The sequence below is a fragment of the Nelumbo lutea genome, chromosome 1, assembly GCF_056320005.1.
Source record: "Nelumbo lutea isolate HS-2025 chromosome 1, American lotus-T2T, whole genome shotgun sequence".
NCBI lineage: Eukaryota > Viridiplantae > Streptophyta > Magnoliopsida > Proteales > Nelumbonaceae > Nelumbo > Nelumbo lutea.
In genome coordinates, this window is record NC_142684.1 from 204,026,628 (window position 1) to 204,043,465 (window position 16,838).

At 37.3% G+C, this 16,838-nt stretch overlaps 1 protein-coding gene across 3 annotated transcripts; it reads left to right on the plus strand.

The window, feature by feature from the left end:
- The first annotated feature begins 363 nt into the window (after positions 1 to 363).
- On the plus strand, positions 364 to 11,700 carry LOC148880495 (U-box domain-containing protein 35-like). Of its 3 annotated transcripts, none has more exons than XM_088962407.1 (10): positions 364 to 672; positions 1,938 to 2,137; positions 3,385 to 3,506; positions 3,589 to 3,710; positions 5,339 to 5,538; positions 6,606 to 6,910; positions 7,500 to 7,601; positions 7,885 to 8,313; positions 9,694 to 10,446; positions 11,002 to 11,700. In XM_088962407.1, the coding sequence occupies exons 2-10, from the start codon at positions 1,945 to 1,947 to the stop codon at positions 11,182 to 11,184; spliced, it is 2,409 nt and encodes an 802-aa protein (XP_088818533.1). In that variant the 5' UTR covers positions 364 to 672; positions 1,938 to 1,944; the 3' UTR covers positions 11,185 to 11,700. The 3 variants fall into 3 exon arrangements, with proteins under 3 accessions (XP_088818533.1, XP_088818534.1, XP_088818532.1); XM_088962408.1 differs by having other exon boundaries at positions 447 to 600; XM_088962406.1 differs by lacking the exon at positions 364 to 672 and adding an exon at positions 805 to 1,215.
- Positions 11,701 to 16,838: the final 5,138 nt, after the last annotated feature.

A 16,838-nucleotide genomic window follows, 5' to 3' on the forward strand; every position in this document is an offset into this window, starting at 1 on the left:
TATAAATAATATATATGTGCCATGTTGTGGGCCATGTTAGACCGGGCTGAGGCTGATCCGTGCCGTACTGTATTGGCCCGTGGATCTAAAATCCCAAATCCAACACGGCCCGCAGACCGTCGTGTTGGACCGCCTGCGGCACACGGCCCGATTTACACCTTTACATAACACCCTTGACTCTTCCGCATAAGGTAGTCAGGCTCATTGCGGCCCATTTTCACAGTTTTTGGGGCCCAGACCTTTTCAGAATGGGCTTGGATTAGTCAACAGACGACCGGGTCAGAGATCTCGGATGGATAAACATGCTCGTCGACCTGTCGACCAAAATTAACAGGAGCCTCTGACCAGAGCTATTAAGATTCGAAATTGGAAAAGTCGTCTCAAGTTGTCATTTCTGCTATCCATGCAGACGACTTTTATACTCTCTCTCTCTCTCTCTGGATTCTGCTCATGGGTCTGGTAGAATGTAGAACGGTAGAAGTTGAGACAATCTAATACAGTTCTGATGAAAAAAATTGCTGCCACCAACCAAATTCAGGTATTCAACAAGTCGGCAGTTGGGAATTTGCACCGCATATAATGACGGCCGTTATAATTCAGGTATTCAACAAGTCGGCAGTTGATCTCAATTCTCGAGTACGTTCGTTTGAGATTATTGAGAATTTCACCTGGGTGAGTTTTCTGGTTGATGCGCTTTTACTGGATTGAAAATGAAGAGGACAAATTTTTTGTTTCCTTCCTGCTGTAAAAATTGAAAAACAAATGGACATTTTAATTTAACCCATCATCCAGTGCCCTTTTATCATAGTTGAACGGCAAGAACTCTATACACGTAAAGAATGATTAGCAACTCTGTGTTTGAACAAAAATAAAGAAATGTTATAAAAAAATAATAATAATTAATAATGATTTCGTACCATAGCGAGACCCAACAAACACAAGAAACGGGTCCTTCACAGCAATTAAATCGAAAATGAAAACGATATACTTGCTGGGTTGTAGTAATTTTCACATTTGGAAATGTCGTCGTCGTACAATTTTCTTCGTGTTTGGGGTCTTCGCGTTTCGTCGTTTCACTATTCCTGCTGAATTCGAGAGAAACGGGATTTTTTTGAGTGTCTGTGTGATTGTTAGTTTGCCTCCCACTCCGAAGAGGTGTTCGTGGGTGTTCTTCGTTGGGTGGCCTTGACCTTTGAGAGAACTTCTATGTAGTAGGTATGACTTCTCTTCTTTCTGGTTCCTCTTTTCTTGAGCTGATCCTTCTTCGGTTTCTGTTTGTTTTCAGTTCGTTATTGTTTTGGTCCTTTTCGACGTTTCTTTTTCGTGGAAGCTGTAAGAATGTAATAGTTTTGCATCCCTTTCGTGTTTTTCGAGCTTCATAGCAACTTCGCACAGTTTGTTTTCCTTTCCGGGTTTTTATGTTTTTCGAGCTTCATAGCAACCTCTCTCTCTCTCTCTCTCTCTCTCTCTCTCTCTCTCTCTCTCTCTCTCTCTCTCTCTCTCTCTACAGTTTTATCTTTATTCATTATTTTTTCCTTTTGATGTTATTATGTTTTGGCTATGGGTTTTCTTTTGTAACGTATAAGGTTGCTCCCTAATTCCTTATGAATTTCTTGTTGTTTGTTTGGTTTGGTTGGGCTTGGAGTTATGTTATGGTTTATATTTCTCTTGGAGGGTTTTGATTGAGTATTCCTTCTGGGCCTCATTTTAGAAAACCACTTGACAATTGATTTTAATAGTTTTGATGCTGCTTTTTATTATTCCCCCCTCCCCCCTCCCCCCTCCCCCAATCTATTTGCTTGATTTTGTATATTCTCAACGGTTTCTGCATTTTGTTCTAATGGTCTGTATATGAAGAAGAGAAAAAAAAAAGCCTTATTTGTTTAATTAAGTTTGAGTATCATTTGAGTTCGTTGACTAATGAGACTGTCAAGCAGTGGAGAAATGGAGATTCTGGAAACAGAGGAACAACTTGCATTGCCGCCTCCTTCATCTTTAACCGTTGCTGTGGCTGTTAGTGGAAGTAAAAAAAGCAGATTGGTGCTTAGATGGGCATTGGATAAGTTCATTTCTGAGGGGGCAACATTATTCAAGTTGTTGCATGTCCGTTCTGTGATTACTAAAGTGCCTACACCAAGTAAGTAATTACTTTCATAATAAGTCTCCAGAAAAGAACATAATTGTTGGGAAGATGAGCAGTATGAGGTCTAAGCACATGTTCAATTAGTTGGTGAAGGCAAGTTGGCTATTAAAGTGCTATGGTCTAAATATACCTGCAATACTCTCTTCCCCTGTCTTCAATTAGCAAAAGCAATTTGTTTCTGTTTTAAGTTGTCAAAAGACAAACTAAATTTTGCCTGAGGATAATTTCATTGTGTAATATCTAAGACTAGTTTCCAATGGGCTGAAACTCATTATACAATATCAGTTCTGTGATTATACATACTCAAAGTTGGAGTAACATGGCAAGGTGCCTAAGAAATCCCTACACATTACCATAAACTCATAAGAGAAATATCAAGAAATGACAGTGATTGATGGCCTGCATTTGTTTTATCAATGTGATTTTTTGGTACTATCATGGTTTCTTCTTCATAGATATACAATGTTTCCCAATGACAGTCCATATCTTCCTTCTCAGAGTTCTCCTTAATTCGTTGCAATACAAGAATTACTTTTCTTATTGTTGGTAATAGATATGTAGTGTTACCTAAAAGGCATAGTTTATATGTTTTTTTCTCAGAACTCTCCTTGGCTTGTTAAAATACAGGAATGAGTTACACTTCTTATTGGAAGTGACAATGATGATTGCTATTATTGTTGTCATTATCATTTTGGGGGTATGGCTCCAATTCATGTGAAGGAGTTAATGTCATCTTGTTTGTAATCCCTAGGGCTGTGAATTCAATGGGGACATAGTATCTTCACTTACCGGATATGTAGAACTTGTATGTGCCCTACCATCTTGTTAATGTAGTTTCCTCATATCTCATTCTCAACATTTCCTCTAGGAAATTGGGTGTGATTACCCCCAGTCATTTCAAATCTGCTAATACTGATTTAAGACTTTATCAGCACTAGTATTGGTTTTAGTAGATTCCTGAATGCTGAAAATAAACCCAAATAGTGGAATTAGGAGATTCATGGAACTTAGATTTCTAATTCTGCCATCAAAACCAAATTCACCCTAATCTAAACATGGCCTAACTTTTAAATTATTAATAATATGCATATTTTGCGCTCAAGGAGCATAATTTCTCTAATGGTCATGTTAGGTGACAATTTGGAGTCATAGACATCAAAATTATCCTTTTCCTTTGCAAATAAGTTCGTTATTAAGTTTGACTGAACACTTTCTGCTTGATGCTTGGGATTGTTGTCTAGTGGGGAATTCCATTCCTATCTCACAAGTGCGAGATGACGTAGCTACTGCATATAGGAAGGAAGTGGAGTGGAATGCAAATAACATGCTTCTTCCATTCAAGAAAATGTGTTCTCAGAGAAAGGTCAAAATCTCTTGGTCCTTTATAGGCTGTTCTAAAAGAATATTCAGAAATACGGGAATAATCAATTTGGTTCTGCATGCAGGTGCAAGTAGATATTGTGATGGTTGAAGCGGATGATGTAGCAAAGGCAATATCAGGAGAAGTTGCTAACCTCACAATAAAGAAGCTTGTTATAGGAGCTTCATCCCATGGCATGTTTACAAGGTAATAGCATAGTTGCTTTTGGTTAGTAGTTTGGCTCTGGCTTTCAGTTGTCTATCTTGAACAAGATCAATTAATCTGCAAATTAGAAAACAAATAAATAATATCAGACCATCTACGTGCATTTAGATTCTATATATTAGCCACATTAGTCAGCAATGCCTACACAGAATATAATCCAGATTCATCTGTTCTGAAAGATCAAAAAGCCCAGATCAAGCAAAAATACCTGTGGTTCACCTGATGGATGAATTAATAGATTAAGAAAATTTTATCATGTTTGAGAAACTTCACAATAAGATGTCTAGAAAGTTGACATAATTTATGCAATCATGCTTAGTTCCTTACCATATAAAAATTGGATATATGGCCACATCAAAGGGAGAAATACTATTTTCACTTTTTCCTTTGCTTTGCTTGTTTGTTAAGTCTTTAATGTGAAGGTCTGTTGAGTCTGAGTTATTGAATTTATTGCAGAAGAATCTATGAGATACTCTTGAAAGTTTCCTCTTGCCAATAATATCTTGTGCTTTTAGGAAACAATGACTCAGATTTCCTGTGGCTTGACCATGATTCATGGTGCAGTTGGGAAGTGATAAGCAACCTAGTTACTTCTAGAGGGTTTTAGGAGGGTTAAAAACTTTCGGGAAACAGGCCTAATATCTAAAGTTTGGTGCAAACAACAATAACCAGAAGTCAAGGGACAAAGGGCAGTGAGCACCACAACCATAGGTATAAGCAATATAATATGAGAACCACTCAATATCAGAGAGTACTTTGAGTAATATATCATATAGCCAAAAAGTCCCAAAGAAGGCTGTAATTTTCATCACAAATTTGAGCCTCAACTCAAATTAAATTCAACTCAGCCTTTATCACAACTATCTAGGGTAAGCTACATGAACCCTATCCTGCCAGTTTTTTCTCTATCAAGAGCCAAATATCCTACATAAACCTTACCTTTCACTGTCAGAAACTAATAATTTGTTCCAGAAGTAACCCCAATTTTTTAACTTTTTTGATATATCCATGACACTACAGGAGGGTCGTAACACATGGTTAAAGAATTGAATCAAGAGCATTTAAAAGTTAATAGCCTCCAATCCTTTTAATAGGTGACATGGTCTCAACAACCATTATTTTTTTTTTATAATGAACTACCTAATGGAGAAATTATCATATGTAACTCACTAAAAATTATTCACCATTAGTCACCAATTAAAGGCTAATACCCAATGTTGATCCTGGCTATCTGGGGTCTTGGGAGAGGTGGACTGGATATCAGCATAACCTTTGGCTCTTTAACCTTTTAACTCGTTCCGAATTCGAGCTCAAACCTCATAGTTTACTGGTGAGCCGAGATATTCAGCTCGGCTCAAATCCACCCCTAGCTTTAAACACTGCATGACTTGGTACTTGTGATTCTCTTAGACCTTTCTTTATTTTCTCTTTTTTTTTTCTACATTTTTTTCACCTTGATTCTCCCAATTGTGTGTGTGTATAGATAGATAGATATTGTTTTGAATGTCACAGAATTTCTCAATGTCTCTATACTTTTATTCATTTATTACATCTTGTATCAGTTTCTTCATTTTCCTCAATGTACATGTTAATAATTAATATATTTATAGGAAGTCTAAGGCCCATATTTTATCAACAAGAATCTCAGAATGCACTCCAAGCTTTTGTACAGTCTATGTTGTTTCAAAAGGGAAGTTTTCATCTGTGCGCCCATCGACATCAGAGACAAATGTGAGCATGAAACCTGAAAGTAGTGAGACAAGTAGTTCCACATATAGTTGCTCAAGTTATGCTTCCAACTTTAAATCAGGTATTAGTATTTATCACTTCCAGTAAATGTTTGAGCTACCTCTTGAAAAACTGATGGCTTTGTTAAACAATATTTATAACATAAATTTTTATGTGTCTGTTTTATTTTATTTTTATTTGGCCAAAAATCTGAATGGGATTGGAGTCTAGAAAGACTCTTATTGATTTATTAGTAAGAGTAAAAAGGACATTCTGGGGAAGGGATGCAGCACCATCTAAAGAAAAAGATATGACTAAACAAACACATGCCCCAGCTTGTAATAAATGATGTGTTTATTACAAAAACGAAAACTTCCTTCTCATTTATTGACCTCATTTATATTACTATCTTCTTGCTGCCAATTTTCCATTATTTAACTTTTCCACTGTTGAAAATTGGAAAAGTTCAAAACAGATGTGGATTAATTAGGGCATGAAATTAGTTGGACCTAGAGCAGATCCAGCCAAATCCAGGTTCAGGCAAAATAGGAAATTTGGTATTTGGCATGAGGCTGATCCAGCCAAATTTTGGTCATATATGATTGTCCCATAAGGATTGAGTCCATTTTAAAATATGGATCCTTTGTGATGGTCCAAACCTGTTAAACATTTGTCTGGATCTGGAATAGAACTGATCTCAGATCTGACCCTTTTATGCATTAGGGTTGATGTCTATAGTCATCCATTCTCAAAAAAAATGCCACATGAAGAGGCATATATGGAACTTCAATGATTAAAATATAAATAACTTATTGGAAAAAACGGGGTTGTGACAATTTTTTTTATTCAATATTGTGTTTTGTTAGTTCCTTTAGGGAGAAATTTTAATGTCCAAGATTATGGTAAATAGGAATTGATTATAATATGTTTGAAATGGATGGGTGGACCCATCAAGCAGTGACTGACATTCCTTAGCACCAATACCATGTTGTAATCCAATGAGAGTGGTGAAGACAATGAACTTAATTGAGGGTAATCAGTAACGAAAGAAAGCTGAATGTTAGAAATTCAGAGTATGAAAGTAATTGCAATTAAGATAATTGTGTACTACTTACAATTATATGCTCTTATATTCTTTTGTATGGACAGAAACTGGCTCAGCTGCTTCATACTCAAATTTCAATTCTCCTTCTCTGTGCGTTCAGAGGTTTCAAGTTCTTTCAACCATAAACCAGACCTTCATTGATGCAAAACCAGATCCAACTGACAGCATCCATTCTAGAGGTACATCTATTGATATCAAAGATAGGGAGCATGCTCTTAGTTCCTACTCCAGAAATACAGATATTCAGCATGGCAGAAGCAGGAGTTCCGGGACAGATCTCCAGTCATGGAATTCTGATGGAGCATCTACCTCAGATGTCCAAACAGATTATTCTCTACCACAGAGCCAGGTAACCTTTTTTCCCCATTTTGTTAGATGTTCCTAGGGCGTGTGTACAAAAATATGCATCACCAAAACATGTTATGTCTAATACAGCACATCTCTGATGACTTTGGCACAATACAGCATGACATTCATTGTTGAAAATAACCAAAAGAGACAAATAGAAATAGGAGGTATAGTTTTTGAAAAAAATATATTAATGCATAGACAGAACCAAAGGTGACTTCAGCTTGTCTATCTATTTGTGGCCTACACTTGGTATGCATGAAAGAACATGGGAACCACTTGTAGATTTCATCTTGGATAACTTCCATAAAATATTTGATTCATTAAATGATTATAGGACATATGACTTACTGCATTCATTTGAAAGGTCAGAAATATGGCGAGGAGTCTAAATAAGTTAATGATTTTAGCTACTGAAGATCCATATGAGAAGCCTTGTAAATTTAACCCGTCAAATGGTCAGTTACAAAACCATACATCTACTGGTAGATGGTCTTCATCATCTGCTGAAATGCCACCTTAATTTCTCTTATGCATATTGTTGTTCAATATTTTGTTCTATGTAATCATGTTTAGTCATACACTTGCAGGTTGATATTAATTTTGAGCTAGAAAGGATGAGAATTGAACTTAGACATGCACGAGGAATGTATGCAATGGCTCAAAATGAGACTATAGATGCCTTCCAGAAAGTAAGTTTAACGACAAAGAAAATTTTCAATACATTATAATTTCTATAGAGAAAGAGCTAGAATCAGCCGAGAACCTATACCATTTATTGATGGCTATGTATGTACCCATCAGCTCAATTGATACTCACGATGTTGTTCTGATCGTTTAAATGATGGGCAACCTATTATATGTGTCATATCCGCAGAGATACACCATTGCACTGTTGTGATCTGATTAATGACCTTTTAACTGCTTTTCTTTGTTCACACAAATAAATACAGTGATGTTCTTTATTTTTATCAGTTAAAAGCTCTAAGTAACCGACGGATGGAGGAAGCAAATAAGCTCAAGGAGGTGACTTCAAAGGAGGAAGAAGCTATGGAATTAGCAAAACAAGAGAAGGAGAAACATGAAGCTGCAAAGAAGCAAACTGAATTCTTAAGAGAATGTGCTGAAAGAGAATCTTTACAAAGAAAAGAACTGGAGGCTAAAGCCAATCATGAAGCCAGAGAGAAACAAAATCTTCAGAAGGTACTTGTGGGTCCTGATGAGCAATACAAGAAGTTCACATGGGAGGACATCTTGTCAGCTACCTCATCATTTTCTGAGAATCTTAAGATTGGAATGGGAGCATATGGGACTGTTTATAAGTGTAATTTGCATCACACGACAGCAGCAGTAAAAGTCCTGCATTCTAAAGAGAATCACAGGACCAAACAATTCCAACGGGAGGTATGTTTTTTGGGGCTGGAAAATGAAAACCTGAATCCCTTCCCTTTTCGCCAGACATAAGTATATAATTCTGCTCTTTAAAAGGAGTATGAAATTTCTTTTTCTTTTCTTTCCTCTAACTGATTTGTAAAGAATAGTATTTCAAATATTTCTGGTGACTATGTCTGTCAAGTTTCAATACACCTAGCTTGTTACAGTGTTCTGCTTTTCCTCCTAACAATGTAAGGGCACCTGCTGTCTCTATGGTGTTCACATATTAATATGTTTTAAGCACTCTAATATTTTCTTATGTCAAGGTGGAAAAAATCTTCTCTATTAAACATCGAAGATTATTTCTCTTACACTGAATATTGTTATAAGCTTTTAAATTGAAATAAAATCACATTAGAATCAGACATGCCGGTTTATATTACAAACCTCTTCTTCATTTTCTCTAAAACTTTTTATTCACAGCATAGTCCCGCCTAGGCGACAAGGCACCCTTTGAGGCTCGCCTTGCCTAATCGCCAAGCAGTTTTCTTCTTCCTACTATAAAATACTCTTTTATTCGTTCTTTTTTGAGATTATAATTATAAAATAGACGTTATTAAACTAAAATAATCATTTTGTGTGTTTATATACTAATTTATTTTTATTATTTTCTTATTTATTAGGGTTTAATCAACACAAACATTGCTAAATGCTGTATTGAACCCTCAAAGACTTGAAAACCTGAAACAATAAGGAAGAACTTAAAATTTTATCTAATCAGCACATTTTCCTCTTCCATATTAAACTAAAATAATCATTTTGTGTGTTTATCCAATCTTCTTCTTCTTCTCCTTCTACTACTACTACTATTACCAATACTTTTTATTTTCTTCTTTTCCTATAACAAAAATAAGGGTTCAGCCCCTATATATTTTGAATTTTATTTTCCTTCTTCCTTTTATTCTTATGAATATGTTGATTTTCTATATTTTAATATGAAATTTATACTTTTCTTATGAAAATCATGATTAATTATTAAAGAAATATGGCTATGGTACCTAGGGAACTACCCTAGGATCTATGTTTTAACATAAAAAAATCCACTGCCTAGGTGACTAGGCGACAAGGCGCCCCCCAGTCACCTAGCCTCGCCTTGGCACCTTGAAAACTATGATCCACAGAAGGATAATTCTTCTACTATATTCCATATGTAGCTTACTGGGTACAAAGATCAGTACTTATTGTAAGAACACTACTTATGCCTTGTATATTTTATAATGTCTCTATTTCTCATGATCATACTCTTTTTATTTATGCCCAAGTTGAATGGTTTACTATCTTCCAAATTCAACAATAGAATCTTAGAGATTAACCTTAATGATTCACTGATATTCCTTTATTGGGTTTCAGCTTGAAATCTTGAGCACAATCCATCATCCACACTTGCTGCTGCTTCTTGGTGCCTGTCCTAATCATGGTTGCCTAGTTTATGAGTACATGGAGAATGGTAGTCTGGAGGAGAGGCTGTTTTGTAAAGATAATACACCACCGATCCCATGGTTTGGGCGGTACCGGATAGCATGGGAAGTAGCATCAGCCCTGGCTTTCCTACATAGTTCAAAACCAAAACCAATTGTCCATCGTGATCTGAAACCTGCAAACATCTTGCTAGACAATAATTATGTGAGCAAGATTGGTGATGTAGGACTTTGTACATTGATTCCTTCAGCCAACTCTTCAATATCTACCATATGCAAGAGCACAGGTCCTGTTGGGACACTTTGCTACATTGATCCTGAGTATCAAAGAACAGGGTTGGTCTCACCTAAATCTGATGTTTATGCATTTGGAATGGTGATCCTGCAGTTGCTGACAGCAAAACCTCCTATAGCTCTCACTCACATAGTGGAAACAGCATTAGGCAATGGTCACTTGATTGATATTTTGGATCCTGGGGCTGGAAAGTGGCCAATTGAAGAGACACAACAATTAGCTATTTTGGGACTAAGCTGCACAGAACTAAGGCGTAGTGATAGACCTGATTTGAAGACTCAAGTTCTTCCAGTTCTGGAGACCTTGAAAAGAACTGCTGATAGGGCAAGAGATTTGAGACCTGGTGTTCAACCATCTCCTCCAAATCACTTCATCTGCCCAATACTTGAAGTAAGTCTCTTGCAACCTCCCAATGGTATTTCTAACATTCATATAAAGTGGCTTCACAGACTCTAAAAATTTTTGTTGTCAACATTGCTTCTCATAAGGACAAAAAAAAGAAAAAAAGAAACGGTGGAAAAAGAAAGAAAATTCTTCTGGAAAATGCACCTGGAATTGTGAAAAACTTATTAAATGGTTAGATCCATATTAACCAGATACAGCAAGAACATGGTATCAGAAACGAAATTTATACTAAAAATTGAAGTTTCTTTTTTGGGGTTATAAGCAAATTTATGTCACTTTTTATTAATTCTATATATTTTATGACTGTCCTTCCATTATAAAGGTTGAAGAGTAATCTATTATTATCAGAGGGGAATGAGTAGTCTTCCTGTTTATGCTTACTTCTATTCTGGGATTGGTTAATCAAATGTGCTCATCTTGTAATCAGATTTTACTGATAAGCTTATCTTAGGATCTGCTTGATATAAATATTGTTCTTTGTCCAAACTCATTATGTCGAGTTTGACATGTGTTTATGATTTTTTTTTTTTTTTTGTACAGGATGTGATGGATGACCCTTGTGTTGCTGCAGATGGATACACATATGATCGCAAAGCAATAGAGATATGGCTTGCTAAGAATGATAAATCGCCAGTGACAAATTTGGCCTTGCCTAATAAAAACCTCATACCAAATTATACTCTTCTTTCTGCAATTATTGAGTGGAAATCGACTAAACAATGACATTCACCTTTCCATTCACTGTCTCAGTGATGGTCTATGAGGTTTATTCATTTGAAGAGTCATTGTCTAATCTCAAATAGAACTGTCAAGGCTCCACACCAAATGACTCTGCTCATAAGTCATAAGTTCTTTGGTAATATGTTGAGATTGTTGATCTTTACTTGAACAGGGACCTCACCTTCTTTAAAAAAAAAAAATTGAAAGTTAAAATTTGAATAGGGTGTAGAAAATACATATACATAACCAATGGGCATGTCCATATGAAACTAGACTATCCTAGACCATCCTCTGAGTTAAGAACCAAAATTGAGGGGATAAACTAGAGAAAGGACATTCATTACATTTAAATCCTGGACAGGTCTGTAGTCTTCTATGAATTGTTCTTGTGGCAATGACTAATTTCTGCTTGTGGGATTGAAGAGAATCTGTAAGCTTGACTTGTTGGTGTGCAGGGAACACAATGTGAATTCTATTATCTAACATGTTTGGTGAATTTGAAGATTCTTTTTCTTCTCCATACAACCACTTGCATAATTAAAACCTTTTCTTTAGAATTAGTGGAGTTTGTGTTATGAACTGTCACCACTTCAGATTGTATTTCTCCACTGTAATACCTCCTTGTTTCTTTCTCTTTATATCCTCTTGTATATTCAGTTGTCATTTTCCACCGTAAACATGCATGCTGCGCATATATTTGTTAGAGAAATTGAAGCACGTTACCAGCTAGCAAGGACTTCTGAGGAAACATGGTTGTGATGGGGATAGTGAAGGAAATTCCAATCCCCCACCCCATTTTGGTAAATTTAGCCTCGTATAATTTGGAGGGAATATATATTAAGAAATCATTTTCCTCTGAAAAAGTTTGTAATTCATTATGTGATGTCCAATATTGTTCATTCTTAAGCAATGTGAATCTGTGGGTTGCCAAGCAGCATGCAGTATTACTTCACCTCCTGTTTTCTTTCTTTTTGTTGTGCTAAGGATCTTATATATTATTGCTTTTGAAATTGATTATGAAAGAATGCCTAAACTTCTAAATTAGCTACTCAACTCAACATAGCCTTAATCCCATATTTGGAGTTGGATACACAAATCTTGCCCTGCCATTGTGCTCTATCAAAAGTAACATTTTTTGTCAAAGTACAGGTCTTAGTCATATTAGTATATGCCAATCACTAGACGTCTAGACCTGTTAATGGGCCGGGATTGGGTTGAGCATTAGCCAAAATTTGAACGGGTCTGACCCAAAGCCCAAGCCTGAAGCAGTGTAAAATGTTCATGGGCCTAGCCTGAAGCCTGGCCCATGAACAGGTCTACCGATCACACAGTACGCTATATTGCCTTTTCCTACTTCAACAGCCTTGTTCTAATTTGGTAGGAATCCAATGCTTTAATTTTAGGATTCCATATAAACAAGTTGTAGCGATAAACATAAGCTGGGTCTAGCCACCTATTTGGTATCAGAGAAGTATTAGGCGAAGCCATTTGTTTGGTGAATCCTTTCAACATGGATCTATCTCAAGGATAGAAACAGAGTAGAGTGTGGTAGTATGACATCAAACACACATTAAGGGTCCAATTGGCTTGCGGGAATAGGGGTCTGGAATCAGAATGAGAATCCCATTCTCATTTTTGGTGGAATGGCATTCTCCCATATGAGGGAATGACCATTCCCTCCCTCTTGGCTGGGAATGAGAATCCATTCCAACCAATTCTAATTCCAATTCTAATACCAGTTTCAACCAAACAAGTGGGGGAATAAACCATTCTGATTCTGACTCCGATTCTAACCCTGAACCAAATGGGCCCTAGATGAAGTCCAGCCAAATACAGCCATGGAGGATGCTTGTGAGGTTATAGGTGAGAGCTGTCCATATTAGCTGTGAGCCCCCCCCCCCCCCCCCCCCACCCACCCTTCACTCCACGCTGTAATGGGGGAGCCCAGATCGCAGCACAATCCTAGAATAAAACTGATGACAGATGGAGATATGGATAGATGGTTTGTCCCATCTGGGTTGCCTGACTTGTCGAGACGAATCTCTTCACTTCTCTGATCTCTCGAAGTACCGTCTGTATCTGATTGATTGCATTACAAAAAAAAAAAAAAGGGTTAATTACTTTAGCCAAATGGAGGGTTAACACTTAACACTTGACAGTCAGTAGAAGAAGGCCCAAATAAGTCCAGTGGGCACACCGCACACGTGTGAGTCCAATCCATATATGCCCACCCGACGTGATTGATTGTTCATTGTTGGCCCAAGAGGCCATGAGCCATGATATTATTATCAACTGTTGTTTTCTCCTGCAGATGTGCAGTGATGCACGTGTGTCCTTGTATTTTCATCATTTCATTGCCTCCTGTATCTCTAATTTGATCGAGTCTGGATTAGCGCGCCTCACACCGACCTCTCACAGTATGTCTTAATCTCACCTCAGGAATATCTCCTATACTTATATTTATTATGTACACCGATGCATGTCCTAGTCGCACATTGGGAATATTTTCTGTATTTGAGAATATTATATCACCTTATAGTTTATTAGTAGCCAAGGTTCAAAGTATCGACACATATCAGCCTGTATCGATCGATACATATCGTTCTGGAACCACACCGATACGGCCCCTACAATGAATGTATCGGTGGTCTGACCGGTTCAAGGTATAGCAAAGACCTAAACCGACTCCCCTGAACTGATTGACAAAAAATAAATAAATAAATAAACCATCAAAAGAAGTATCGATTTGCCCAATATACACATACCAGCGTATCAATATCTTGAACCTTGTTAATAATCCTCCCCACTATAAACCGCATTCTGCGCATAAATTTAGCATCAATCCATACTCGAGATTCATCCCACCTGTACAGTGGGACTAAGAATTTTGAAGTGGGCTGAATAGTCATTCTCGCTGTGAGGCGCGCTCTGTGAAAAACAGATCCCGATTCAATTTGGCCTTACAAAATTAAATTAAATCAAATCCATCATTGCACGTAGGAAGCATGTCTACTCTCTCTCTCTCCTTTGTCCCCATTTGATCTCTCACAAGTCACAACACAACGATAGAAAAACCAAAGTGAACATGCTCTCCCACAACTCGACAAATCAGGCTTCAACTTCTATGGCTCATAAACAACAAAATTTACGCAGTGAGACTGAGACTGAGAGACCCTCATTCATTACTCATTACAACACTGCTCTGCAGCTCTACTGTTAGCACTTAGCAACGCCCATGCTGTCATGTGGGTCCCCACTCTACCTCTGATTTGAGCAAGCCCATGAGCTCCATCCCCGACAAGCAAGTTTTGTTCCCCACTTGGGCCCCCACAAAACTGAGAAGAACCAACCACCAGTAGAAAACGTGGAATTGTAGCAACCATATTTTTTTAGTATTATACATATAGTCAGGTTATGATTAGAAGAATTAAATAACACTTCCATCATTCCCCTATTTCAAATTAACAACAATAATAATAAAACCAAGGCAGACATCCTTCCAGGAAGGCACCAAGAGTATCTAAATTACTAAAGTAACCCTATCCTAACAGGGATGGATGAGGTTAAAATTGTCATTATGTAAATAATGGAGTCATTAATGTGGGCTTAATACCACTAGCACTAGCACATTACATGTGCAATTAAACCTTTAAACAAATGGAAACCAACGGTCACATGGGTGACCAGCTAAGAGCCAATGGGTTTATACCATGCATAGAGCTTTGAGAAGGGAAGCCCATGTGGCAATGTAAATGCCTTGTGCCTCGTTTGGGTTGACAGAAAAGAAAAATAATAATAAGAGAGAAACAGAAAGCTGAGCTCAAGTTTGTGTTGCTGTCTTTATTTTTAATTGTTTTCCTGTCAAACCAAAGTACCAAACACAGCCTTAAAGTGTACCTTTTGTATGGTGTTACTCAGCTTAGCAGCTTGTCCATTATCAGTTGAGGTGGGACCGCCCCATACCCCCCCCCCCCCAACAGACATCATCAATTCAATCGTGTTCGCTTAGAAGAAGGCAAAATCATTTAGACATCAGGGGGCTTACAATTAAGCCCAAGCCCAATGCATGTGCTTGCATTTGACCGATGATCCGGGCTGTCTGCATACATGATACAGCCCTCTAGGCACTGTTGCAAACCCCAAACCGCATCTAGCTTCTAGTTCTAGGCATTCCTATGGATGGTCCCAGTTTTAACTAAGTCTTGAAATTTTGACCTGGTCAACACATCCAGTTCTCTGTTTGATATAATTGATCAAGTTGGACATGTGGGACAGTGGGGAATTAAATCATTGAGTTAGACTAGGAAGGTTAATTAGGTGGAAGAATCCCAGATTGGTCACTTGAACCAAAGTTTATGTTTCCCACCCTATGGATCATCAACCAGAATTGTTTATAGCTTCAAGAGAGTGAAAATCACATCCAAAGTATGTAAGAACTACATTATAATATTGCTGTTTGTTAATAATCAATGAAACAGGATTTGATTACCAAGATTGTGATCTCTCATAGATCAATCTCTTGATTGCAGAAAAACCCTAAGTAGTTTTTATTTGTATGGTGGGTTTGTGTGTGATAGATTTTTTTATTATTTTTTCTAGTATTGATGTGATATTCCCAAGTTCAATACATGGACTTGACAATAATATTCCATATAATTTTGCATAGAGAATGGTGGGGAGAGGGAGACAAACTTTTTTACTTATGAATAGGGTGGGTAGTACAGCCTTGCATTTAAGGGTGGGAGTAGTACTGTTTTTTAATTAACTTTGTATTTAATTCATTATTTTCATGTTGAGAGTTCAGAGTTGAATTTTTCAAATCTACATCTTCTCTGGTAAAATCTGGTCAAATTTTGGGAGCTGTTCTCTCTCTCTCTCTCTCTCTCTCACACACACATCCTCTACTTGTTATCTTTTCCATTCTCTTCCTCAAGGCCCAAACTTGTTCACGTGCAGTGGCTGCATGGTTCCGTATTCCAATAGCAAGGTTCCTCAAAGCATGCTTCATTGGTTCCATATTCCCTTAGCCTGTTGCTTCACAACTTCTTTCTTCTCTTTTTTCCCTTTTTCTCTTGTTTGGAAATACCCCAACTTTTTGTACCATTCTGACTGATAAGAAATAATTACATCTCAACATGAACAAACTGTTGCTTATGTTGGATCCATTCAGAATAGCAGCAAGCCAATACAAACATCAACTGTATCACGTCACTGTAATAGACAACCAAGTAGAATATGAAACATCAATCTAGCGTCTACGCCTCAATTGGAGAAGTGATGACTACTGCAAAAAGCTTGGGAATATTGGAGGGGAGAATTCTCGAAAACATCAAACCAAGATATATCCCTTTCATCTGTAGCTTTCATTTCTTCTTTCACAGTAGAGAGACAGAGAGAGAGAGAGAGTGTGTGTGTGAAGGAGTTGGGGCTTGGGGGGGTTTGCATTGGTGATTGAAAGCTCAAATAGGTATATATTATCGATGTAATGGCATGAACTTTCTTCCAAACAAAACAGATGAGCTAAGAATCGATAAAGCTCATCCATCCAGGTTCAGTCATTTTCTTCCCAGAATCCTGCCAACCCAGCTCCTCTCTGGATGTATCAATGGAAGGTGTGGGGACTTCATTCTAAGTATGTATGCTAGCTGCTCTCTGAG